The sequence below is a fragment of the Periophthalmus magnuspinnatus genome, chromosome 1 (assembly GCF_009829125.3).
Source record: "Periophthalmus magnuspinnatus isolate fPerMag1 chromosome 1, fPerMag1.2.pri, whole genome shotgun sequence".
In the NCBI taxonomy this organism is placed as follows: domain Eukaryota; kingdom Metazoa; phylum Chordata; class Actinopteri; order Gobiiformes; family Gobiidae; genus Periophthalmus; species Periophthalmus magnuspinnatus.
The window spans coordinates 9,878,588-9,902,214 of NC_047126.1; the positions used below are offsets into that span (position 1 = coordinate 9,878,588).

Consider the following 23,627-nt stretch of genomic DNA (forward strand, 5'->3'; position numbering starts at 1 on the left):
CGCTCAATGGTAAGTGAAGCCCAGATTCACATTTCTGACTTCTCTGTAAAAACGGCTTTCCTGTCAGCACTGTGGTGATTCGAGGTGTAAATGGTTTACATATTCAGAAAGATGAATGCCGTAGCTTTCATTTGATGTGTAGATTGTTTGTGTGGGTGACGCAGAAATACACGTACATTGCTGTAAAGGTGTAACGCGGGCGGGCCGTCGGAACGCTAAGTGGTTAAGTTGTCGGTGCTCAAGTGACGGAAATGTAACCGAGAGAATCCGGTCATTTTTCAAAATAAACGATTGTTCAGACTCAGCTAATAAATACAACAGAAATAATTAATTATTAATTAATAATAATTAATAATAATTAATTATTTCTGGGACGGCCCGCGGCCCGGTATCAATTGATCCACGGACCGGTACCGTTCCGCGGCCCGGTGGTTGGGGACCACTGTTGTATAGTATGTTGTTGATGTATAACATTTTTGTATGTTGTTGATGCCATGTTCCAACAGACAGCAGGTCCATCCGCATTTTATTTTGTGTCATATTCATCGGATAATTTTGCAATATTTTTGGTCAAATTGTAAAAAAAAAAAAAAAAAAAAAAAAAAAAAAAAAAAAAAGAATAAATAAATGTGTGTGGGTGCTCGCGTGCTCGCGCAGTGCCCCTCCCTCATGCGTCCTACGGCAGATTCACGCGCTCAAACCTCCGCCTGAGCTCGAGCGCGGGTAGTGCGTTGTTACAGGAGTTTTAGGTAGGAGAGTTTTACCGTTATCCTATTCTATTTAACACATCACTATTTAAACTTCACTGTATTGTTTTCTACATCTATTGTTTTATGAACTTGGTTATTGGCATTGAAAGTACCGATGATAAGGTACCGCTCAAAGTGTCAACTAGGCTAACCGTTAGCCTTAGCATATGCTAGTGCTTCAGATTATTAGAATTAGCATTAGCATTAGAATAGCATTAGCATTTTCTATTTCACATATTATTTCAAGTAGCTAAAGCTATAGTTGTCACTGATTGAGTCCTTAACTTTATTCAAGCTAATCAGCGTTTCATGTGTCAGGCAATCCTAAACAAGGGACACTTATGCAAATAAATTATCTCCATAATGTGTGAAATGTTTTTAAGTCTGTTGAAAAATAACGTCTGTGGTTTTCCCTTTGTGTATATTTTGTCTAATTTTAACATAAGTGTTTTTAGGATGGCAGACAGTGAATCCATAAAGAAAATGCTCAGGTCTGTGCTGCAGTCCAGCAAAAACGGCGTGAATATCAGCAGCCTGCAGGCCGACTACAAGTCACTTTGTGGGGAGGCCATCCCTCTGAAAAGACTGGGCTTCTCCAACTTGGAGGACTACCTCCGCAGCATCCCATCTGTGGTCCGCCTGGAGTCTCGTCAGGGCTTCGTGAGGGCTCTTTTACTTGGTCAAGAACACTGAACATTTAAAAATCTAAATACAAAATATATTCAAATGTACTCATATTTTATAGCTTGTATGTTTTGCGACTGTGTGCAAAGAAACAGCACATATAGCTGAATTGGTGGCACGGCAAAAAAACTCCAAAAAAGCTGGACGATCTCAGGTTGTCAACTGCAAGATGAGATTTAAACCCTCTAACCCCTATGCCCTCAGTGGTAGGTTGCCTGTTTATTTTATGGATATTCTGTACTTTATGCCCTAGTAATATAAAATAAACCCTGACCTAACTGATTGTTTAGTGAAACCCAAGGCATCTCTTCGGCAGCCATCCAACTGTTCAAACAGGACCATTAACCGACAGCCTGCTCAAGGCTCCGGAGGCTTCAGTGCATCAGGAGATGTCAGGTTGAGTGTTTTTTTTGGGTTTTTTTTTCAAACTTTGTATAACATTTTGGCTTGTTGTTTAGTCATTATTTTGGATATAACATCCCTTTAGTCATTATTTTGGATATAACATCCTCTACCTTAATCATATTTCTTTCTTAATTTATCAATGATAGAAAGCAGGACCCTCGGCGGAGTTCTGTCATCTCTGTGTACCAAAGACCGCCAGTTGTAAACCAAAGGCCTCCAGGTTGCTAAGTACTTCTGTGTATATGTATGCAAGTTTATTTTTAGAATTGTATTATGGAACCATTATTTGTTGCTTCATCTTTTCTCAAGTCAAATCTCCCACCCAAGAAATGGCCTCAACACAAGCCAACAAAGATGATATTGTTCAAATAAATGTAAGAAACAGAAAAAGCAAAGTTCACACCAACATTATTATTTGAATGACTGCATCTCTTCATGTAGCCAAATGATTTTAATTTGGAGCTGGAACAGAGCAGACTCTCTCAAGTCTTGAACAAATACAAGAATGGACTATGGATGTCCAAACTACCCGCAGTCTACAATAACATCTTTAATCGGCCTCCTCATCCCAGGACCCTTCTGGAGCTGGAAAAGTGGACACACATTTGTTCTGTAAGGCTGCAATATAGCTTCATGTATCACAGGTTTGATTTCAAATAATGGTTTATATATGTTCACTTATCAACAGCTCGAGAAACCTTCAATCACCAACAGAGCTGATTGTTTGATATACCCTCCTCTACCTCCTCCAACATACAGAAATACCAATGGGCCAGATGTATCACCCAATAGCCCAGCTTCCACACCTCTTTCATCCCGTTCGTCAACTCCAGAGAAGGCTCCAGCGCCTGTTCCCAAAATTTATATGGCAAAACCCACCTTTGTTTTTCCTCCTGGAGCTATTGGAGATGGTTTACATATGGTCAGTTCTCCAATTCCAGCATTGGTGCCCCATTTTATCAACTCTGACTTTGGAGATGGTCCTAACCTTCCAGCTGCCCAAATCTCATGTTCCAGCTCAGCTTCTTTTCTCCAACCTAGTCCTGACATTCACACTCTCTCAAAGGCTATTTTCAACACAAAATCGGATCTGTCACCTCAAACCCCCAAAGCAGCTTCTGCAAGCACAATTTCAGAAAATGTACGACAGAAAGTAAAGGAACTTCTCTTCAAGTACAGCAGTGGTCTTTGGGTTCAGGCTGTGCCAAAGATTTTTGAAGACACGTACAAAATGCCACTTCCTGAACATGCACTTGATGACTTGTCTCTCTGGTTGGACATCTGCAGTGTAGAATACCCCTTTCCCAATGACAAGAAGAAGGTAAGCTTTAAATTTTAAAGTTTGGTTCACCTCCTATCATTTGTTTATAGCTTTATCGTTAATAGCACATTTTCTTTTGGGGTTTTTTATCACTAGGCAATCTTGTATTACTCTGGCCGAGGTGACTCGAAGACCACAGAAGAGCAAGCTCACCCTCTTCCTTCAGGCCTGGAGGTTGTGGGGGCCACAGCTCCTCCACGTTTGGCTTTTCCCTCAGAGCAGTACCCATCAGTTCTGGTCACTGATGCCAAAGGCAGCAATGCAGTTACTGTCAGGTAGAAAATAATGACTAGTGCTGTCAACAATTAAAAAAAATTAATCGGCTTAACCACAATTAATGTTGACAGCTCTAGTATTAACTTACATTTTACATGTAATCTGAAGGTTTATAATGACACAGTGAATTGATCAAACAGATTCAGTGAAAAAGTTTTGATATCATGTGGACCTAATTGAACATTTCACTTGTAAAGCAAGCCCTCAAAATGCCTTTCTTCTCAGATATGTTGGCAAAAACTACTCAAATGCCCAGGAAGCCATGGAGGAAGCGATGTGCAGCTTTTACAGTAAAAGACTGACAGGCTACTCTCTCAGTAAGGTCACGATTGGGCAGCTTGTAGCTGCCAGAGAGGATGAAGATGTGGCCAGAGCACAGGTCATGGAGGTCATAAATCCACAAAAGGTCAAGGTAAGTTTAGTGGGGTAAGTGATGTCGTGTCACATTAATTTAGAAAACTTTGTATTTTTGATTTTAGGTGTATTATTTGGACTATGGCTGCTCTTTAGAGACAAGTGCACATAATCTCCGGGAGCTGCACCAAGACTTCCTCTCTCTGCCATTTCAAGCTATTAATGTTAAATTGGCAGGTAAAGACCTGTGCCAACTGCCATCAAATACACTTAGATACACTAAAGTAAAATCTTTTTCCAGGTCTTGAACATTTTAGCTCCCACCCTTCAGTGCTGTCCATCTTTGAAAAACTGGCCATTGGAAAGATTCTTCTAATGGAGACACTGGAGCCCTGTCAACACAATGACACTCCTCTTGTGGTGCTGTATGACACTTCGGAAGCTGAAGACCTCAACATAAACTCAGCCTGTCTGAAAGTTCTGCAGGACGAGACCATGAACAACCCGCTCACTGTTAGCATCAAAAGTGCTCTTAATCAATTTTAATTGACACAATTTGTAATGTATTTACTAAACTAAGTGTGTTCATCCCCAGATAAATGTCACTTATCAGGATGTGAGTGTCACAAATGTATGTGCTGATGGCATTATCTACTGCCAGCTACCATCCAGAGGAATGGCCAGACTCATGAAGTTACTGGAGCAAACAGAGGCATTCTTTAAAACTCAGGTAAATGTCTCTAAAAATCAGCTATACTTTTCCACTGTATCTACTTTGCCTCTGTGTGTCTTCTAGGTAACATCAGAATCTCTGGTCTCCAGCCCGTTCACTGGGAAGTTGTGTCTTGCACGCTACAAAGGGAAATGGTCACGAGTGGAGGTATTAAGTATTTTTAATTGAAGTAAACTCTGCAATACCCTTTTAACTAAATGTGGTTATGTGAAATGTCTCTTATTTAGGTCGCCAATATTTATGGTAACAGGGTTCTAGAGACTCTGTTCATTGACTTTGGAGTGACAGTGACTATTGAAGTCACTGAGCTCAGAGAGATCCCCCCACTGTTACTCAAAGACTTCATCATCATCCCACCACAGGTTTGTTTAAACTAGTTGGTCTCCTCATTTCTCTGTACTTTGTTGCCACTTTCAGTGCAGATCAGAGGTGACTGTCCAGGGACTGCAGATGAAAAGTAGCAGTAGTTAAGTCTGGTACAAATCACCTTTTCTTTTGTAAGATTAATGCGTTTGTACATGGTCACTGACAAAGAGAAAAGAAATGGTAACTAATTAACATAAAGCTGAAAATATGAGAGTTAATAAAAAAAAAACTGCTTTAAATGCAATTACATACATTAAACTAATTAAACTGAATTGTTGCCTTTGGAAGTGTTTCAAAAGACTGGATGTTATATAATTATCTACAGAAGACTGGTGTAAATTGTATGCAGCACACAAGTGTCAGCTGTTGGAAATGTACAAATCCTCCTCATCTTCTGCTTCTGGCACTGCAATTAATACAATTAAATGACATTGCTTTAACACTGAATCTGTGAAATAAGGCCCAACTGTAATATTGGTTGCCTAATTAACATTAGACAGTAAAATGAGACACTTTGTGCTCTTTAGGCCATCAGATGTAGGCTGGAAGATGTCCAAGTGCCAGAAGGAGGCTGGAGTCCAGAGGCTGTCAAATGGGTTAAGAAAGTGGTTCTTGGTGCTGAAGCTGCTAAAATGACGGTAAGGTGGTGTATAATTGTATTACAGAGTTAATCTTTATTGACTTTTCCTTCATATTTAGATCCGCAAATTAGATTATCATAAGGGAAACAGACTTGTCTACATGCACCTGTTCCTTGGAGTAGACGGTTTGGAGGTTGAAAACAGTGTCAACCATCAGCTTGTCCAGTCAGAGCTCTATCAGAAACACATAAACAACAAGACAGACACAGGTAATGTTTCAGGTTGTTTACACATGTTCTTGCACTCTGGCCTGGTCCCAGCACATACTAGTTTTAGTGCCATTTACTTCAATTTTGGGTCAGTCTTATTCACATGTACCACACATCATTCACACCGAACATGCACCATGAGCCACATGAGTCCATCAACCGATCACCAGACTCATCTCTATGACAACGAGCTTCAAGTGAACAGACCCCTGTGAATGCACATGCACTTCCCTGGTGCGATACGCGGTGATCTTTTATTTCACCTATGGTTAAATCCTCCATGAGGGCTGAGTGGCGCTGGTGACAGCAGAGAAAAAGCTTTTTGAACGAGATGCAGACAGACCCAGTCTTACCTGTGCAGAGGCAGAAGAGACGTGTCACTGATACTAAGATGATCCAAACTGGTCAGTCTCTTTTACACACAGTGGCAGTGTGAAAACAACCTCGGCATGTGTTTCTATGAGGGTATCTGGTACCAGGACCATACAGTGCAAAGTATTATCATTATTATCATTGTTATTATTATTCAAGCATTTTTATATACATGTAGGGCTCAGTGCACTTGTGGAGAGGTTGACTATCAAGACTTCAGTTCCTTTTGCCAATACCCACCAAGCGACAACAGTTGGATTAGAAAAAGAGGGTCTGTCTGTAAAGTGTACAAGCCCCAAAATGGACTCCCTGTCAATGCCTCCACTGTTGGATCTTCCCCAGGTAACATGTATATTTTAGTAAACAGAATTATGCACATACTTTGTTTATATAAATGCAATCTAACCTTTCTTGTCAGATGGGTCAAAACATGGATGTGTTTGTGCCTGTGGCCTGTCATCCGGGATACTTTGTGCTGCAGCCATGGCAGGACCTGCACAAACTTGTGGTGTTGATGGGTGAAATGGTTCTTTACTACAACAAAACATCAAAGACTAGCTCACAGACAGAAATCAAGAAAGCAGAGGTGTATGCAGCTAAAATTGACAAAAAGTTAGTTAATTGCAATTATCCTGTTGATCCTGCTACTGTAGAAAAACATTTGTATTCATTTGTTTTCCTTAAAGCTGGCATCGGGTGCTTGTCAAAGGAATTTTATCAAATGGGCTGATTTCAATCTATGAGTTGGACCATGGCAAACATGAGTTGGTCAGAAGCACAGCAATTCAACCTCTGATTGAACAATTTCGACAACTGCCTTTCCAAGCTATAACAGCTCAACTGGCAGGTGGGTTTAATCACAGTAATTCATTTTTATGTTTATCTATACTGGATTTTAAGTGTATGCCAGGCCTAGAGGCCTTGTTTATGGTACATTTATTTTCTTTTATTTTCTTCAGGGTTGTCACGGCTCCAATGGTCCGAAGAGGCGTCCATAGTGTTCAGAAATCATGTAGAGAAGCGTGCGCTGGTGGCTCAGGTGGACAGTGTCCAGGAGGCTCCAGACGTCAGGGCTGCACCATGGGAGCGCAGGCTCACTGTGTACCTAGTGGACACAACAATGGAGGACAGAGACTTGTGGATTCATACTGTCATGGCTGACATTGGTGGTGAATTGACCATGGCAGCTTAGGGTTACAATGTACCGTTCAAAAATATCCAAAGACACAAAATGTGCTGATAAGCAGCTACTTGTTTGTAAATTGAATTTTCTTAAAAAAAAAGGTAATCACTAATATTCCTTGGTCATGTTTCCAATGATAGTTTTATGTTCTGTAAATTGACGAACTGTGATTATTGAATATGTTTGCTCACCCGTGTGTTGCATGTTTTGTTCCTTTGCATGCAGTTGTGTGGCACTTAATTTTGTCTGTAAATATTGTTATTCAGCGCCAAGTAACTAAACTTTATCCCGATTTAAATCACGCTGAACAAAATTGTTAAAAGTATTTGACTTAAAATAAGGTAAAAATGTCTTCTATTAAAAGCGAGTCCCGTTGAAGTTGACTGAGTGGCTGTCCTTGAGGGTCCAGCCTGCTTTGGCTGCTCCTGTCCCGTTGTTTTGCTCTGGTTTCGCTCGGTGTAGGTCCAGTCTATGACATCAGCAGAGTGACAGGGCAGCCGCGCGGGGGGCAGGAGGAGGAGGAGGATCTTCGCCTCCATAAGTTTAGTTTGCCCTTAGTGGGAGATGAGATTCAGTCACTGCGCTCTCAACTAAAGCAGACCTGGACAGAAATGGCCGCTGTTACTTGCTGAATTTAGGAGCACAGCGCGGCCCGGGGCCCGTCCGGCGCAGTTTGGAGACGCTGGTTCGTGCATTGGAAGTAGCGCGGTTTTAGCGTGTGGAGTCCTCTGCTCTGGAGGAAACCATATCTGGTCAAAGTATTCGTCCTGTCACCCGGCGGGACGCCCGGCTATAAATAGTGCTGGAGGAGGTACGGAAATGCATGCACAACTTAGAATGAAGTCTGTAATAGAGACAAATGAGTGAAATACATGAGACTTTTGTACATGCTGTGTGTAACACTGAAATGTTGAAAAAAGTTGCTCCCAACTGCTCTCGGTTAAAGTTTGTGCGTAAGCAGAGTTTCCATCAAACAAAGGATGGATCTTGTTTTATTGGCTGTTGTGTTTTCCTTTTAAAGCCGTATGTCCTCTGTGCGTGTTAAAGCTGTCCTTTACTCACATTCTCCTCACACTTTGATTAAAAGCTCATAATGACCGAGTTTGTGTCTGACAGATGACACTGAGCCTGTGGCCTCACGTCATGTGACCTAATTTCACTAAATTATCATCTCACTACAAAAGTGTCACCAGCGTTTGAATTATACACTATTAGAAAGCATTTTTTGTTTGTAATATGCTGTCCTGAATTTGTCTTGTCTACAAGAAATGTGTGAAGAGGCAAAAGTTAAATCCTTGTTTTTGCCTGAGTTTGATCCTTTCTGTGCATTAGATCTTGCTCTATTTTCTGCTTTGGTAATAAACTTCATTGGACTCAAACTAAACTCCTTTATCTGCAAATGTCTTATCTCTTCGGACTTGCTCTCATTTACGTCCCTTTCACACACCACTGACTTGAATAATGTGTGTGCTATTCTTAGAGACAGATCACTGTGAGGGTGCTGTGCTCTTTTGTGACCTGTGGACACTGTTGGACTTCATCAGAGGTTCTTCCAGAAGACTTGCTGTGCTTTCTGGCGCTCAGCCTGCCTCTTCATCTTTGGAGTGTGTCTTCTGCTGAAGCCTAGACAAAGCAGAGCACAACAACAGCACGCACAATCTCCACTTAGGAGGTGAGCCAAAGCAAACATTTGAGAAGTGTAAAGCTGAAAGGTGCAGTATGTAACACCACCTGATGTGCAGATGTTATTATGTTGGACTGTTCCACTCTATGGCATTGTGTATCTCCATGTAGACAACCAGGCAACTCCACACTTATGAGGTGTTTTTAAACAAAACAAAAAAAGCTGTACCTGTATCGCCTATAATTGAATAAACAAGACATATTAGTCTAATGCCTCTGTGGAATATTCCTGGCAAAGCAACAACATGTTCATGGAGAGAAGCAGGTGATGGACTCTCCCACAAGACAAGTTAAATACTGCATCTTCAAATGTACAAAAGGAGTTTGAAAAAGTAGTTTTAGGCCTTGTGGACAGTTTGGGCTTGTTGCAGTTGCTCTGCATTTGATGCTGTGACCCACAAATGTTTGTCCAATAGTGACTGTCAGAGGAGATAACAGATCTGTCCACAGCTGAGAATCTGGAACAGAGAGAGTATGCATTTGAACCAGAGATTTGGTTTATCTTTGGTTGACTTTTAAGTGTTGAGAGAAAATAAGCAGAGACACTCTGACATCTTTTCACAGCAAAAGAGGTCAGTCACAGGATACAGCCCAGGCTATGGAGTGTTCGTTTATACTAGCAGTTGTGCATAGGCTGAGTGCTAGCTCCTGTCATATTTGGAGAAAATAAAAGGCAAATGGCTATTTAACTCCTCTGTTATAATAGAACTGTCTTCACACATTTATCCAATGTAATATTGTTTGGAATGGCCTGAATAAACCTCTGAATCAGAAAAGACACCAAACGGCCACCAAAGCAAAATCCCAAGTGCTGGACACAGTGACTTGGACATAAAGTACACACACATATGTTGACTTACACTAATTAGTGCCATTAGATCAGTGGTGGATGAAGTATTCAATTTTGTTACTTAAATGTGAAAGTATAGATACAGAGGTAAAAAGTTACTAAATTAAAAGTATTTAAGTACCCGTTTAAAAATGTACTTTAAGAGTACAACACTTGTATGAAATACATGTATTTTTTAAACTTGTTAAAGTGTTAAATGTAGTGATATTGATAAAAAAGTGTGTGTATATATATATATATATATATATATATATGTGAAGAGTAGCAATATGATTCAATGTCTTAATTTTTTTTATTATGTATTTTGTTTATTTATTTTTGTTTGAGCGAAAACGTTAGTCAGGATGTTACCACAAACATGGTAAAAATAACCCCTCAAATCATATGAAAAGTACTTTTCACTTTTCAGTCCTGTTCAAAATGTACTAAAGCAAAGGAAAGATACCTAAAAATTCTACTTAAGTACAGTACTTTACTAGTTTTACTTCATTACTTTCCACCATAGCATTAGATAATGTTTCAGTTGCTACTGTGTCACAGTATCTTTTCAACAAAATGAAGTGTTGCATCAAAAAGGTTGAAAAACACTGGAAGAGCTCAAGCATTCATTCTTTTACATAAATCTTTTAGTAAAATTGATGCCTGCACCACTGCTAAAATGTAGTGAGTCATGTACGTGAGATAGATCTGAAGTTATGATCACACTGTGTAATTGAATACAAGCTACACCACTTCACTTTAGTTCAGTGCCCCTTCACTTGTTTGTCCACACTCATTGTTTGAACTGCCTGTACTGGCTTTTTAATGCATCAAGGAGGACGTCTAGTGTAAAAAACCTGGATGCTATTTTCTGGCGATCCTTGAAAGAAATTGAACAGACTAATACATGTGACTAGAAACGAATGACACTGAAAATGAAAAAAAAAATCAACCTGAATCCCACATAATCTGTGCGTTTTTATTGTGTTTTGTAGAGCTTCAGGCACTTGGCTGCCTTTGCACATCTAAAGGAGGGTGAGTTCTATCCATACCATTTTTATATCATCTCTCAACTCATACTTTCCATTACACCAAATCTGATTTATTTTTCTCCACTTCTACCTACAGATATCCTTGGGGCCCTCTTCCGACCCCCATATTTATAGTGTTATCTTCTCACAGGGGGTTACCAAGGTAAGACAATCATTTTAGTGTCTCTGGTGTATATTAGATCCAGATTCCACTTGTTCGACTCAACCTTGTGTTTCCAGGTGCACCGTCCGTCATGTCGGTCATGAGGAAGGAGATGGAAAAGTACCGGGATATCGATGAAGACGAGCTGCTGAAGAAACTATCAGAGGAGGAGCTACAGAGATTAGAGGACGAGCTTGAGGAGCTGGATCCCGATGTGAGTGAGAAATAAGGAAATTATATTTTATAGTGCCTGAAGGAAGTGAGTTGTTGTTTTGTGAAAGTAGGGAGCGGGTTATTTAAAGCCTGTCAAAGTGTGTCAGACCAAAGATGTTTTAATTCCCCTAAAGCCCGTTAATAATGAATGGCAGTAGCGTAAATATTTTCTGTGCTATTAGTGCAGTGGCAGCTCATGATACGTCATTTGAACCCGGCTCTTTTTACATTCACCACCATAACAAATTAATCTTTACAAATAACAGTACAGTAACCAGATAACAAAGTACAAATAGTAAAGTTCTGTGCTCAAGTAGAATACAATTTTACAGTAGATACCACCTATACTACACTATAAGTACACTTACCTTAACATAGTAAGTGTGCCATTATGTGGATTGTTTAGATGTGCTCAGTGTAGACCTTATACCCGTTGGTGTATTCCCGCAGCAGTAATATGTTTTATTTGGATGTCCAGTTACTCATAAAGAGGCTGCAATCCCCCACAATGCCAACAGGATGAGTGATAGAGAGCAGGAGTAGCCCGTGTGTTAGCTCATCCGCATCCGCACGCCCGATGCCAACAGTGAGTGGGGCCGCTGGAGACGCTAGTGACGTGGGTACAATAAACCGGCCCAGCTGCTGCGCCCTGGTTGTGTCTGTTTATGGGACTTGCATACTGTATGTCACAACAGCTAAGTGCCCATTTGGTTTAGAGCATCGTGAACCTTTTTGGCAGAGCGGCTCACATCACTTCCAGTAAGCCTCTGAAAACAGTCCAGTCATCCAGAACAGTGCATTCAGCTGCTGTTGTTGTTTAAGATGGATTCAGTCATAGCTGGATTTAACATCATCCACTAGACTCACTTGAAGTGCTTGGGTTTGACTTTTTCACTGCATTCTCCAGGAGTTTAGTTGTTTTTGTCTCAGTCATATCTCGCCTGTATGGATGTATGTGAGGCTGATTAGGGCTGTGCAATTAATAAAATTTTTATTAAATCGAGATGTTCATCTTGGGGCTTTTTTTTTTTTTTTTGGAGAAATCTAAAGCTAATCCTCTGTCAGTTATAGTGTGCTGTTTGGAGCAGGAAATTAATTGGATTTAAGAAATTAAAATGATGTCTTCTGGTTTAAGTTCAAGAAATTGAGACTGATAAAACAACAATAAAAAAACTGAAAAACATAATCAATTAAGAAAAACAAAAACAAAATAACAAACAAACACGCAGATAAATCTTTTTATATAATACCTAAATATAGGCCTGTCGCGATAATTACTAGATCTATACCACATGTGTCAAACTCAAGACCCGGGGGCCAAATGCGGCCCGCCATCTCATTTTACGTGGCCCGCGACAAGGTAAATTTAAATGTATGATTGTCTTTAAAATGTCAGTTTATCAGGAGTTAAACAATTACGCAGACATATTTTTTTATATCTTTGCAAATTTGAGACAAACCATTTTGCTGATGTGGCCCTCGGTGAAATTGACTTTGACACCCCTGATCTATACTATATCTTATACTTATGTTTCAATATGTGAAAGCTGGAACAATATATTTTTAGGCTCAAAATTTATCTTGTGTACATTTGTAAAAGCGAGTTGATTTTGGGTATTTTTGTTGTAAAATTATAAGATTTTGAGCTGTAGAGATTTGAAAAAATAACTTCAGTGGCTAATTATGAGTTCATTCTGCTATTTACTTGTTGCAGCTCAGGCCTTTTAATGCTACGCTCTATTTAAAATGGTTTACTGGGATAATCTTGCATTATTCTTACTGTATCAGTGGCATAAAATAGTTTCATTATTTTCGTTTATCACAGTATATATCTGTAGCAGTATATCATGCTTCAAAGCCTACCTAAATATTGTTTGGCTAGTACAAATGTATAGTAGTGTCATGTCTCGTGTTAAAAATACCACGGTCACCACATAATCTGGAGTAGAGGAGTAGAGATAAAGTAACTATGTGACACGACATGATTATATTCTGGGCTTTGCTAATAATAACATGCTAATAATAATATAAACTCCATATACTATTGATTGAAACAACTGATACTGAAACCATCAACATGACACAAAACGTTTGCTGCAAAAACATTTTTACTTCCAGTACTAAGGACCACACAACAACAATGGTATACGATGAAGATATTTATTGTTTATATGAATAGATATGGAGGCTGTGGAGAGACTCAGGATGGGGGCTCTGTTTTTGGACTGAAAGATGAACAAGAGGCAGGGTGGGAGGGAGACTCGTATAAATAAGACTTCTGGGTAATTAGAGGTGTGGTTGAACTGAGGTGTGGTTCGCTGGAGAGGAGCAGCAGGAGGAGGCTGAGGCGTGGTTCTGCTCCTGAATCTCAATCAATCATATTAACTACATTTATTAATTGTACATTTATTTTTTGTCTAGAAATCATTTGGAAAGTTGTGAAAAGCGAAGACAAACACAGACATGAACACTGATATAAAAGTTGTCTTGAGAGCGCTGAGTGAACAGATAAGATTTGAAGCTAAATGTAGCACCCTTTAGATTTGAGCATTGTAACAGGCTTAAGATGCCAACTGTGCAGTGCGGAGTTTAATGTAGGTGAAGCAGAGTAAGTAGCATGGCACTTTAAGCTTGTGTTTCCCAACCAGGAATTCAGGGATTCTGGGGGGGTTTTGGAGTGACTTCAGGATTTAAAATGAACTGAAACTGTAGCATTTGAATGAAAATAAATAGCAAATTCTTTAATAATATTTTAATCTTATTGGTGTCCAAAATCCACCAAAACAAAAATATAGTAGTATTTGAGAATATGCTAAAAAGTAAAGTTAACCTATTTATTTGTGCCTGAATTAGGGAATACTTTGAGTGTGAGACAAATAATTTCTCGTGGGACTTTTTATAGAATTGTGATAATCGCCAACAAAGATAATTGCCTTTATATCTCCAGAATGTGCAGAAAAAAATAACTTATCCACAGGGGAGTCGACAGGGACGGGGGGAGCATAGTTTTCACTGATAACAAAGTACAATACTATAAATACTATAAACTTGGAACTTATAATATTAACTATAAACAACTGTTAATGATTCATATCCATAACATTTTTAAATTGTCAGCAACTTTAATGATTATCCTGATATAATTGTTTATTGCAGTTATTTTGGCCATAATAATCGTCACACACAATTTCAATATTGTCCCATGCCTTCAAAATATTAAATTATAAAAAACTGTTTTTCAAAGCCGTTTTTTATTACAATTTTTCAGAATGCTTTGTTGCCAGCTGGGTTACGGCAAAAAGACCAGACAAAGAAAGCTCCGACAGGAACATTTCAGCGAGACAACCTCATGGCTCATCTGGAGAAGCAGGCCAAAGAGCACCCAGACAGAGAGGACTTGGTGCCCTTCACTGGGGAGAAAAGAGGTACCACCTTCTAAGCCGCATTTACTTCACATTACTGTATACAACCAGTCAAAACTTTGGACTCACCATCTCCCTCAGTGTTTATTTGTTACTTTCTACGTTTTATATACAGAATCATAGATATGAAGGTATATGGAATTATTTAGCAAAGAATAAAGTTAAATAAGTCTACCGATTCTAGGGCAGAGACTGAAAGTATCATTTATTTCCTTAAAATTTCCTTAAACACAAACAGCATAAGATAAAACATGACTACAGAGCAGCTTTATAAGAGTACAAGTTAAATTTTATTCGCTAGTAAATTGTTTTATTACACCAACTTATAGACCCAAATGGGATATCGTCTGAACCAGTATCTGGGAAGCCGATATCCAATCCACAAAAATGTTCAGTATTGGCGCCGATATCGATACTCGTACTATATTGGTGCATCCCTATCCAAACTTTTGACTGGTAGTGTATTTGCAAATGTGTGGGAATCTAAAATGTTTAAGTCTTTGTGGTTTTGAGAAATCTCCTTCACAATTTCCACATTTAGACACTGTTTTGCTGTATTTAATTGCACGTCACCGGCTGAATAATATTTTGACAACAATTGCACAAAATCTCACCGAATAATGCCTCTCTGCAGTTTCTATTTGCACCTGTCACATTTTTTTTTTACTTAAAGAAAGAGTTTATTAAATGAATGTCTAAAACGTAGGATAATGTGGCTTCTCCCGAGTAACGTAATGATGATGGATAACAAGAGGTGAGAGTGGGACAGAATTCTAGTCAAGATAAATGCTCTTTTCATCATGCATTGGATTATATGAACAGCTAAATGAGAAAAAATTACACTTTAACACATAATCTATGCATTTTGAAAAGCGTTTTGTTGGGTAATAATTAATACAGAAACTAGTGATGGGACTTCCGGCTCCATTGTGGGATCCAAATCTTTTGGATAACTTCTCTTCAAAGAGCCGTTCAAAAGAAAGGCTCCTTTAGTATTTATTTATATGACAGAAGCCAACGCGAGAACTCATTTTAGGCATAGAAAGAAATTACTAAGATTTGTTTGAAATGGTTCAAACTGAGAGTGGGAGTGAGTTTACCCTTTGAAATTATGAAAAACTACGGTAAATAAGATGTTGCACTACACTAATAATAGGCTAATAATTTAACTGTTATTATGTTGTTTTATGCACAAATCTCGCACTTGTGTTGCCTGCTGTGCTTCTGTTCTGATTCTTGTGTTTGTTCAGAGTAAATCAGTAAAAAAAAATGCATAAAAATTGGAAAGAAAAAGATTCAGTTCTTTTAAAAAACTTCCAACTGTTCGCGTTAAGAACCAACTCATTCACAAATGTCACATCACTGACAGAAGCTACTTTATCCAATTAGGAACAGCAATCGCTAATATTCACAAGGAAATAATTGCCTGAGTCTATCCCAGACAGCTGATTTCTTGTCATATTGTGTTATCAGAGTGAGTTGTTTCATCCGAGTGGCAGAAAAGACTGAATTGTACAGGGTTAAGAACTCAAACTGACTGAAAATCAGATACATGCCTGTTAACAGCTTTGAGTATATTTTGTATTTTTATAGTTTCCATCTTTCCCATAAATTAGGCTTTATTCATGTCTATCATCAAAGTGGAGCCATGTGGTGTGGAAAGCGTCACCTGCCACCTTCCTCTCCTCTGTCTAAATATATCTCACAATTACTCTCCCCAAATCGCTAACGAGTCACGCGGCGCCGTTCCTGTCAGCCAGAGCGTGATGATAGATGCTGGTCAAATGTGGCAAGTGCTTTCAGACCATTCAGCACTTATGTAACAGGGAAATATAACAGAAGCTATGGATTTACTGTGTGCTTTTACAATTTAAGCTTGCCCGCCTGCGTAATGTAATGTGTGTGTTAACAGGGAAAGCATGGGTTCCTAAGAAAATAGTGGACCCCATCATAGAGTCTGTGGAGCTGGAGCCAGAGCTGGAAGAGGCACTTGCAAGCGCTACTGATGCAGAACTGTGTGACATTGCAGGTAAAAACACAGAATATACAGGCCAGTTTATGTTTGCACTACATAGGCTGTGGTAAATCTGTCCATGTGCATTAGATTAAAGGTCTTATATTACACAAAATTGACTCTTGTGAGCTTTTACCCAGATTATAATGTTGTTACCTCATCAAAAACATACCTGGAGTTGTTTTGTTTCATTCACACATGTATGAGTTACCCTTTATTATTAATCTGTCTACATCTTCAAAACCCAAAATGCTGTGCTCCACCTTGTGATGTCATGAAGTGCTAGTTTTCAGGTTAACAGTTATCTTTTACCTTTTGTTGAATAGAGATTGGCAGTTCCAGGGCTGAAATTACCCAAATGTGAAGGTTCTCGTGAAGGTGTATGGAGTTTAAAAACACAGTGGAGCACTTCCTGTATTACCACATGACATCACAAGGTGGAATAGCATGTTTCAGTTTGAGAGTAGAAAAATCTTAGCCTAAAAATGTAAGATTTGTGTGTGACTGAAACAAAACATCTGAAATAGATTCAAAATCATAAAACTATTAATGAAAGGTCAGAACTATTATAATACAGCATGGTAATATTAAAGAAACTCTTATTGTTTTGTGTTAATATATAAAAATAATGTTTTATTATTATTGTGATGTTGAAATCTGTATCAAGCATCAAGGCTTCCTTAGTATCAACTAGGCCTATATATATATATATATATATATATATATATATATATATATATATTAGGGAAGATTTTATTTGTGTTGCTGCAGAGGGTTACTATCTTACTATTACTTATCTGGGTAATTTTTACTTAATTATGCTGTTTTATTTGTTGTAGCACACATCTATTAATGATATTATCTATTGAAAAATTGTTAATTGGGATTATCTTGCTTTATTTCTATTGTGTCAGTGGCATAAAGTAGTTTCAGTATTATCGTTTATCGCAATATTTCTCTGTAGCGATATGTAGTGACAGGCCTAGTATCAGCAGTCTATGAGATTTTAGACATTATGAAGTGAACAGCTTTCCATTATTGCATATATAGCATAAATAACCAGCCATTGTCCACTCTGTACTACCACTTCACATTTATAGATGCAAGTATTAAGTATTAAGATCCTCTCAACAGCTCTTAGTGTTAAATTGACCTTCTCCATGTGGTCTAACCTGCTGTACATGTCCTCCAGCTTCACCTCCACCCTCCTTCACTCCTCCATCCTTCATCCTCCCTCCTGTAACAGACCTCTGCGTTTGTTAGCACCACTCTGGTATCACATCACCTGCTCCACAGCATGCCTAGCCTTGCTCATCATGTCTGCTCCACACTTAACTTACATGTAAACGTCCAGCTTGAATGTAACTGAAATCTACATGCTAATATGTGCATGAGAAACGGTTATAATTATGCAGAATGTTATGAATCATTTGGCCCATTGGGGACACAGATAAAGGGAAGTTGAATTCTTAATAAGTGCTGTTAAATGTAGCATGAAAACTTTAATAGCAAACAAAAGGCTTGTATAAGTTGTATTCTTTGTGGTGGCAAAAAATCATATGCATGTGGAGAGAAAATGTGTTATTTTAATTACCCACAGATAAGTAGCACCCAGTAATTTGAAATAGTTGAATTGCTTGCTAAGTCTTTCTGCACAGAAGCTTTGTTTTCATTAACTTTGCATTAGGTCCAAAACATTGTAATTTTCTCTTTCTTGCAGCCATCCTGGGCATGCACACTCTAATGAGCAATCAGCAGTACTACGAAGCTCTGGCCAGCAGCACCATTGTGAACAAACAAGGACTCAACAGTATGTGACACTTAAAGCTTATATTGACCTTATTCGCCCATGCCCACTTTTGCCTCTAAATGCTACTAAACCACACTTTCTTTGTGGTGGCGTTTAAGGTTAAGCAGGAATCCCATTCATTTCAATGGAAACTTTGGGAAAATTCTTGCCGCTAAAGTAGGTTGATTTGTGTAAAATGTTCTATCTACATGTGACTAACAAGTCAACAATGCATTGATTTTCTGGAGGCTTTAAAACAGCTCTGTAGTCCCTATAGAACTTCTTTACTGTCAAGATCGGCAGCCCCCACACAAAAGAATACAGTCACAATAACAATGACAGCAACGTCCGGAATAAGGTGAATATGACGACTGTATATGTCCCTTGCCCCAAACAGGGTAATGTCATCCAAATGTTCACTTGTGCAGGAGGATACTCTGGTTTGTGAAGCCAAGTATTTTAAGTATAAAACATACAGCCTGTTGAAATGGTAAAACTAGGTTAATGTAACGTCAAATTATTGGGAATTAAATATTGCCCACTCTATACAACACTTTCCGAGAACCCATTCTGTAAACAGAGTAATGTTGAATTGAAATAGTGAGCCCTATCATACACAACCTTTTAATGAGCTGGAGGTTTACACAGCACAGCAGCTATAGGCACACTCATGGTCTAAACAGGGAGAGCGACAGGACCAGTTCATGTAAACACTGGAAGATACAAAACAAGATGGTGACGTTAACAGAAACACTGATGTACAGAACACTTTTTAAAACATGTTTGGATATTCCAGACAGCTTTATCAAGTGACTGTTTGTGCCCTCTTTTACAAGTACACGCAAGAGGCAGTAGTTTTAGTCTTATATTATTTTAGATTTTTATCAAAATTTTACACAGAAACTAAGCAAGGCCAGGCCCGGTTAGTACTTGGATGGGAGACCGCTCTGAATATCAGGCACCACAGTGGGGTGTCAGTGGCAAAAAAACTGTTGTTGTGTTCTTTGGCAAGGCACTTCACCCACATTGCCTAGAATGAATGTGGTGTGTGTGTGACCATTAGGGGGGTCAGAGGGGCTGATGGTGCAAACTGGAAGCCTCGCTTCTGGTATTCTGCCCCAGTGCAGCTGTGGCTACAATAGTAGCTTACCAGGAGTGAACGAATGATATACTGTAAAGTGCACTATATAAATCCAGTGTATTGTAATTATTGTCTTGCATTTGTTTATGTTATATTATGTTTAAGAAATACATTGAAAAACATTCTCTACTGTGAATGAGCTCTCCTCTTTACAGATCTGACCTATAAAATGGCCCGAGATGTCACTTGCTTGTCTTTAGCCATGGAATTCAGAGTGATGAAAAAAGCACCAATGTCATAGCAATTAATAATTCAACAAAATATTATGTCTTCTGAATGGTCAAACGCCACCAATAAACAGGAAGTCAAAACATGGCACATTGGTAGTACTTTTAATAATGATTACTAGAACTACTGAGACTACTGAATATTTTTACTGCTATTTGACTTACAATAATGTGTGTGTAGGTGTGATCCAGTGCACTCAGTATAAACCTGTCCCAGACGAGGAGCCCAACTCGACCGATGTGGAGGAGACTCTGATAAGACTGAAGAGGAACGACCCTGAGCTAGTGGAGGTCAACCTCAACAACATCAGGGTAAGTGGCACAACATCAGCCTTCAAAATAGATCTAATAACCTTATAGATTATTGTTCTATTTCTTTACCCAGAACATCCCTATTCCGACACTCAAGGCTTATGCTGAGGCACTGATGAAGAACACTGTAGTGGAGAGGTTTAGCATCGTCGGCACCAGGAGTAATGACCCAGTAGCATTTGTAGGTCACAGTTAATTTATGCTAAGCAGTATACAAAACTAAGAACTTTATTAATTCAAATGTGATCTTTTCAGGCACTTGCAGAAATGTTACGAGTAAACACTACGCTAAAAAGCCTCAACGTGGAATCCAACTTCATCACAGGGGCTGGCATCATGACATTAGTCGCGTCACTGCAGTTCAATACAACACTACAGGAGCTTAAGATAGACAATCAGGTAAATGCTATTTTAATTTGACTTCTAGCTCCAAGAGTAACCGCATCTGTCTCTTTGCATTTCATTACTGTTCCCATGACACCAACTTGGCAACGCTAGTCTTTTCATCCTTTGATAAATAGATTCACCCCACAAGAAATGACACATAGCCCACCTGTAAAAACCTGAGTCTGACCAAACACCAAATCACAATCTGGGACTCTGGGACGCTATCGACAACAACTATGTCTTATACCGCAATGATTTACTTGTTGCTAACCTTTTCCATTCTTGTACATCCCAAAGTGAACCCCAGCAACCTGAGCTCTATCTCCTGTATTTCTCGGTACCTCTAAAAACTACAAAAAACCATTTCATAGCAATAGAAGGTTGAATGCGTGTATGGATATGAATTTTGCCACTCGTTCAAGTAGCTTCTTTTGTTTTTGTGCAGCTCTGCAAAGGCTTAAATATGTCTCTGAAGAAAGTAATCAGCGGTAAACAGTTGTTGGTGTTAGTGTTAGCTATAGTGTAGTTAATGTTTTCAGTTGATAGAATTCAACCTTCTTTTGCTATGGGCCCTACCTGAACGACAGAGGGTATACACACAGAATAGCCATTTATGTGCATTTTGCAACAGTCCAAGTATTCTCCCACATTATGTAATCGTACACGTGCATTCTTTTTTCTTTCTCACTCTAGAGCCAACCATTAGGTAACAAGGTGGAGATGGAGATTGCTGCCATGCTGGAGAAAAACACTACTTTGTTAAAGTTTGGCTACCACTTCACTCAACAGGGCCCTCGCCTTAGAGGATCCAACGCTATGATGAACAACAATGACTTGGGTATGTAGTTCTACTTTAGTACAAAACACATATTATGATCTTATTCACTCCAGATATCCATATTTAGTATTGGTTGTAATGTGTTTGGCATTGAGTTCTATTAAGTTGGACTCTCAATCTTCACTACATCTTGTTGAGTGTACCCTAATCAGCTTTTCACAGACGAACAGCAGTGATCTCATCGGTCTGTAACTTTCATTTTGAGCCAGAAAACCAAGCCAAACACAATACAACAGTGCCTTCTGCACTCATGACATCAGCACTTAGAGGGGGAATAGCAGGGTTTATAAATGGCTAAATAAAGTGAGGTAATTTGTCTCATCTTGGTTGCATCCTGATTTGTCTTTCGTCGTTTGAAGCCCGGGTCGTCAGGTCAGAGTCAGATGGCTCCATCACGTTCACTCTGTCTGTCCCAGAGCTGGAGAAAGCCTTTGGGAAAAAGTTCAAGTCTAAAACTAAGTACAAAAAATATTATGACAAATATCTTTTTTTTCCTTCTGCCAACATCTTGAGCTGGATCTGCTGCCACCTTCAGCCCTGTCAGATTACAGTTTCTCCTCAAAGCACAATGATACAGATTCTCTCTCTTTTTTCCCCACCATCTGCTCTCTCAAAGCGTCTGGGTGACTCTTGTGCCAAGAACGAGGGATTTTTTTTATTTATTTTTTTTGTCAGATGATACTATTTACATAAAAGGTAACATTAAACAATACATGAGATATACATACATCAGACTGAAACTCACATTTTTAAATAAATATTTGAGTCAAAGTAAATTTGTTACATGGGTTAAGTACATATGGTGACATTAGCTGATTGGTCTGGTTACCTCTAGAAAATTATACAAAATGTAATTATTGTAATATATGTAATAACTTGTATAAAGTTATTTGTTTTTGTCTAAAGAACAGCTCCCAAAATGAATCCAAGTATTTTGTTGAGTGTCAAAGTAGAGCTCCAGCCACAAAGAGGGAACACGTGCATTTGAATTAGTCTAGTTTGCAGGAGGGGGCCTTGGCAAACAGAGTTTTTCATTTCTTCTACTATTTGCTGTCCTGAGTGTCCACTATTTATTCTTTTTAAGACTTTGAATATTTCAGCATTCTGATCTTGTACAATGCTGCATATTTCTATTCTACACTTGTATTTTTCTGTCATTTTGCAAAATTAAATGTCAACAATGTGGAGTGTACTAATTACCCAAATATGTCTTTATTTTCTTTGCAGTAAGAAAGAGAAGGCTTGAGGGAGGACCCATTTTCCCCAAATGTCGAACAAATGTTTAAAAATCAGGACTCCAGACCTATGCCACCTCCTTCCAAATGTTTCAAACTCTGCAGGTTTTCTGATGACTTACCAACGGTGCCTTAAACATTGTCTTTAAGTGTAGCACACAGAAGTGTTGTATTTGTGCAGTGTTCATTTAGTTGACATAAATGTCATTGTTTGAGTTATTTCAATGGAGCGAAAACTTGACTTATTGCCTGTGGCATAGCTAAGCAGGGTTTATTCTCCATTAAACAAGCACAATGTTCACACTTAGCCAGCCTCTTTAAAAGTGTTTAAACTCTAGAATATGCTGTAATGTGCCTTTTGAATGTGTGCCACAAGCTGCACACACAGGTGTATTTATTTGTAGACACATCAACATGAAGTAAAAACTAGTAACTAAAAACAAGAAAATCTGCAATCATCTAGAAAACATTGAAGGTAGAATCACGCTGAGTTTCATCTTGTGTGTAAGACATGCTGTTTATCCTTAAATTTGACTATTTTATATCAGCCGTGAGAGTGGATCTGGGTGTTGTTCTTAAAACAGGTTTGTGGTGTTAATCTACTGGAGCTAAATGTGTGATTTGATAATGCTGCTTTTGTTGTCACCATTGGTTAGATCTAATGCCATCAACTGCATGGTTGGAGCTGTAGTTTAAAAACTCATGGCCAAATGAATGTGAACATTGTGCATTCAAGTGTTAAACAAAGGTAATTTTATCATCTTTACTTTTCCGAAGGTACGCTCACTTCAAACGGAGCAAACATTTGCTCAGCCAGTGAAAGCAAGACAGTGAAAGCATGCAGTTTGAGAGAAAAAGACAGTACTTCTGATGCATGACTGAGGGTTACACTGTAACATATCGTTGATTTGTTGTCACTGCTTGTGTTTTACATGTGTTGTTTAAACTGAATATAGAGGATGTAAACATTTGTAAGCAATAAATGCAGGTTTGCTTGACCCATGTTCTCTTTTATCTTGTCTTTGGTATTCTGAGGACAGTATTTTGTCC

The 23,627-nt window shown here is 38.8% G+C and overlaps 1 protein-coding gene across 3 annotated transcripts; it reads left to right on the forward strand.

The window, feature by feature from the left end:
- The first annotated feature begins 605 nt into the window (after nt 1–605).
- LOC117377355 (tropomodulin-1) lies at nt 606–23,575 on the forward strand. 3 transcript variants are annotated; one of them, XM_055230827.1, is made up of 24 exons: nt 606–749; nt 1,205–1,409; nt 1,495–1,639; nt 1,724–1,829; nt 1,985–2,058; nt 2,148–2,212; nt 2,280–2,450; nt 2,527–3,159; nt 3,256–3,434; nt 3,661–3,847; nt 3,915–4,026; nt 4,091–4,302; nt 4,385–4,519; nt 4,586–4,669; nt 4,750–4,884; nt 5,416–5,526; nt 5,588–5,738; nt 6,289–6,452; nt 6,529–6,722; nt 6,797–6,957; nt 7,070–8,104; nt 8,774–8,965; nt 10,801–10,840; nt 10,934–11,001. In XM_055230827.1, the coding sequence occupies exons 2-21, from the start codon at nt 1,206–1,208 to the stop codon at nt 7,300–7,302; spliced, it is 3,456 nt and encodes a 1,151-aa protein (XP_055086802.1). In that variant the 5' UTR covers nt 606–749; nt 1,205; the 3' UTR covers nt 7,303–8,104; nt 8,774–8,965; nt 10,801–10,840; nt 10,934–11,001. The 3 variants fall into 3 exon arrangements, with proteins under 3 accessions (XP_055086802.1, XP_033842939.1, XP_033843014.1); XM_033987048.2 differs by lacking the exons at nt 606–749; nt 1,205–1,409; nt 1,495–1,639; ... (15 more) ...; nt 6,529–6,722; nt 6,797–6,957 and adding exons at nt 11,077–11,213; nt 14,481–14,637; nt 16,547–16,663; ... (5 more) ...; nt 21,702–21,801; nt 22,570–23,575 and having other exon boundaries at nt 7,681–8,104; nt 10,934–10,999; XM_033987123.2 differs by lacking the exons at nt 606–749; nt 1,205–1,409; nt 1,495–1,639; ... (15 more) ...; nt 6,529–6,722; nt 6,797–6,957 and adding exons at nt 11,077–11,213; nt 14,481–14,637; nt 16,547–16,663; ... (4 more) ...; nt 21,198–21,342; nt 22,570–23,575 and having other exon boundaries at nt 7,802–8,104; nt 10,934–10,999.
- The last annotated feature ends 52 nt before the right edge of the window (nt 23,576–23,627 follow it).

Bases quoted from the DNA above. Each gene is read 5' to 3' on its own strand.
- LOC117377355 (XM_055230827.1), top strand. From the start codon at position 1,206: ATGGCAGACAGTGAATCCATAAAGAAAATGCTCAGGTCTGTGCTGCAG. The intron at 2,059-2,147 runs GTTGCTAAGTAC...TCTTTTCTCAAG, and splicing joins TGTAAACCAAAGGCCTCCAG to TCAAATCTCCCACCCAAGAA. The intron at 5,739-6,288 runs GTAATGTTTCAG...ATATACATGTAG, and splicing joins AAACAACAAGACAGACACAG to GGCTCAGTGCACTTGTGGAG.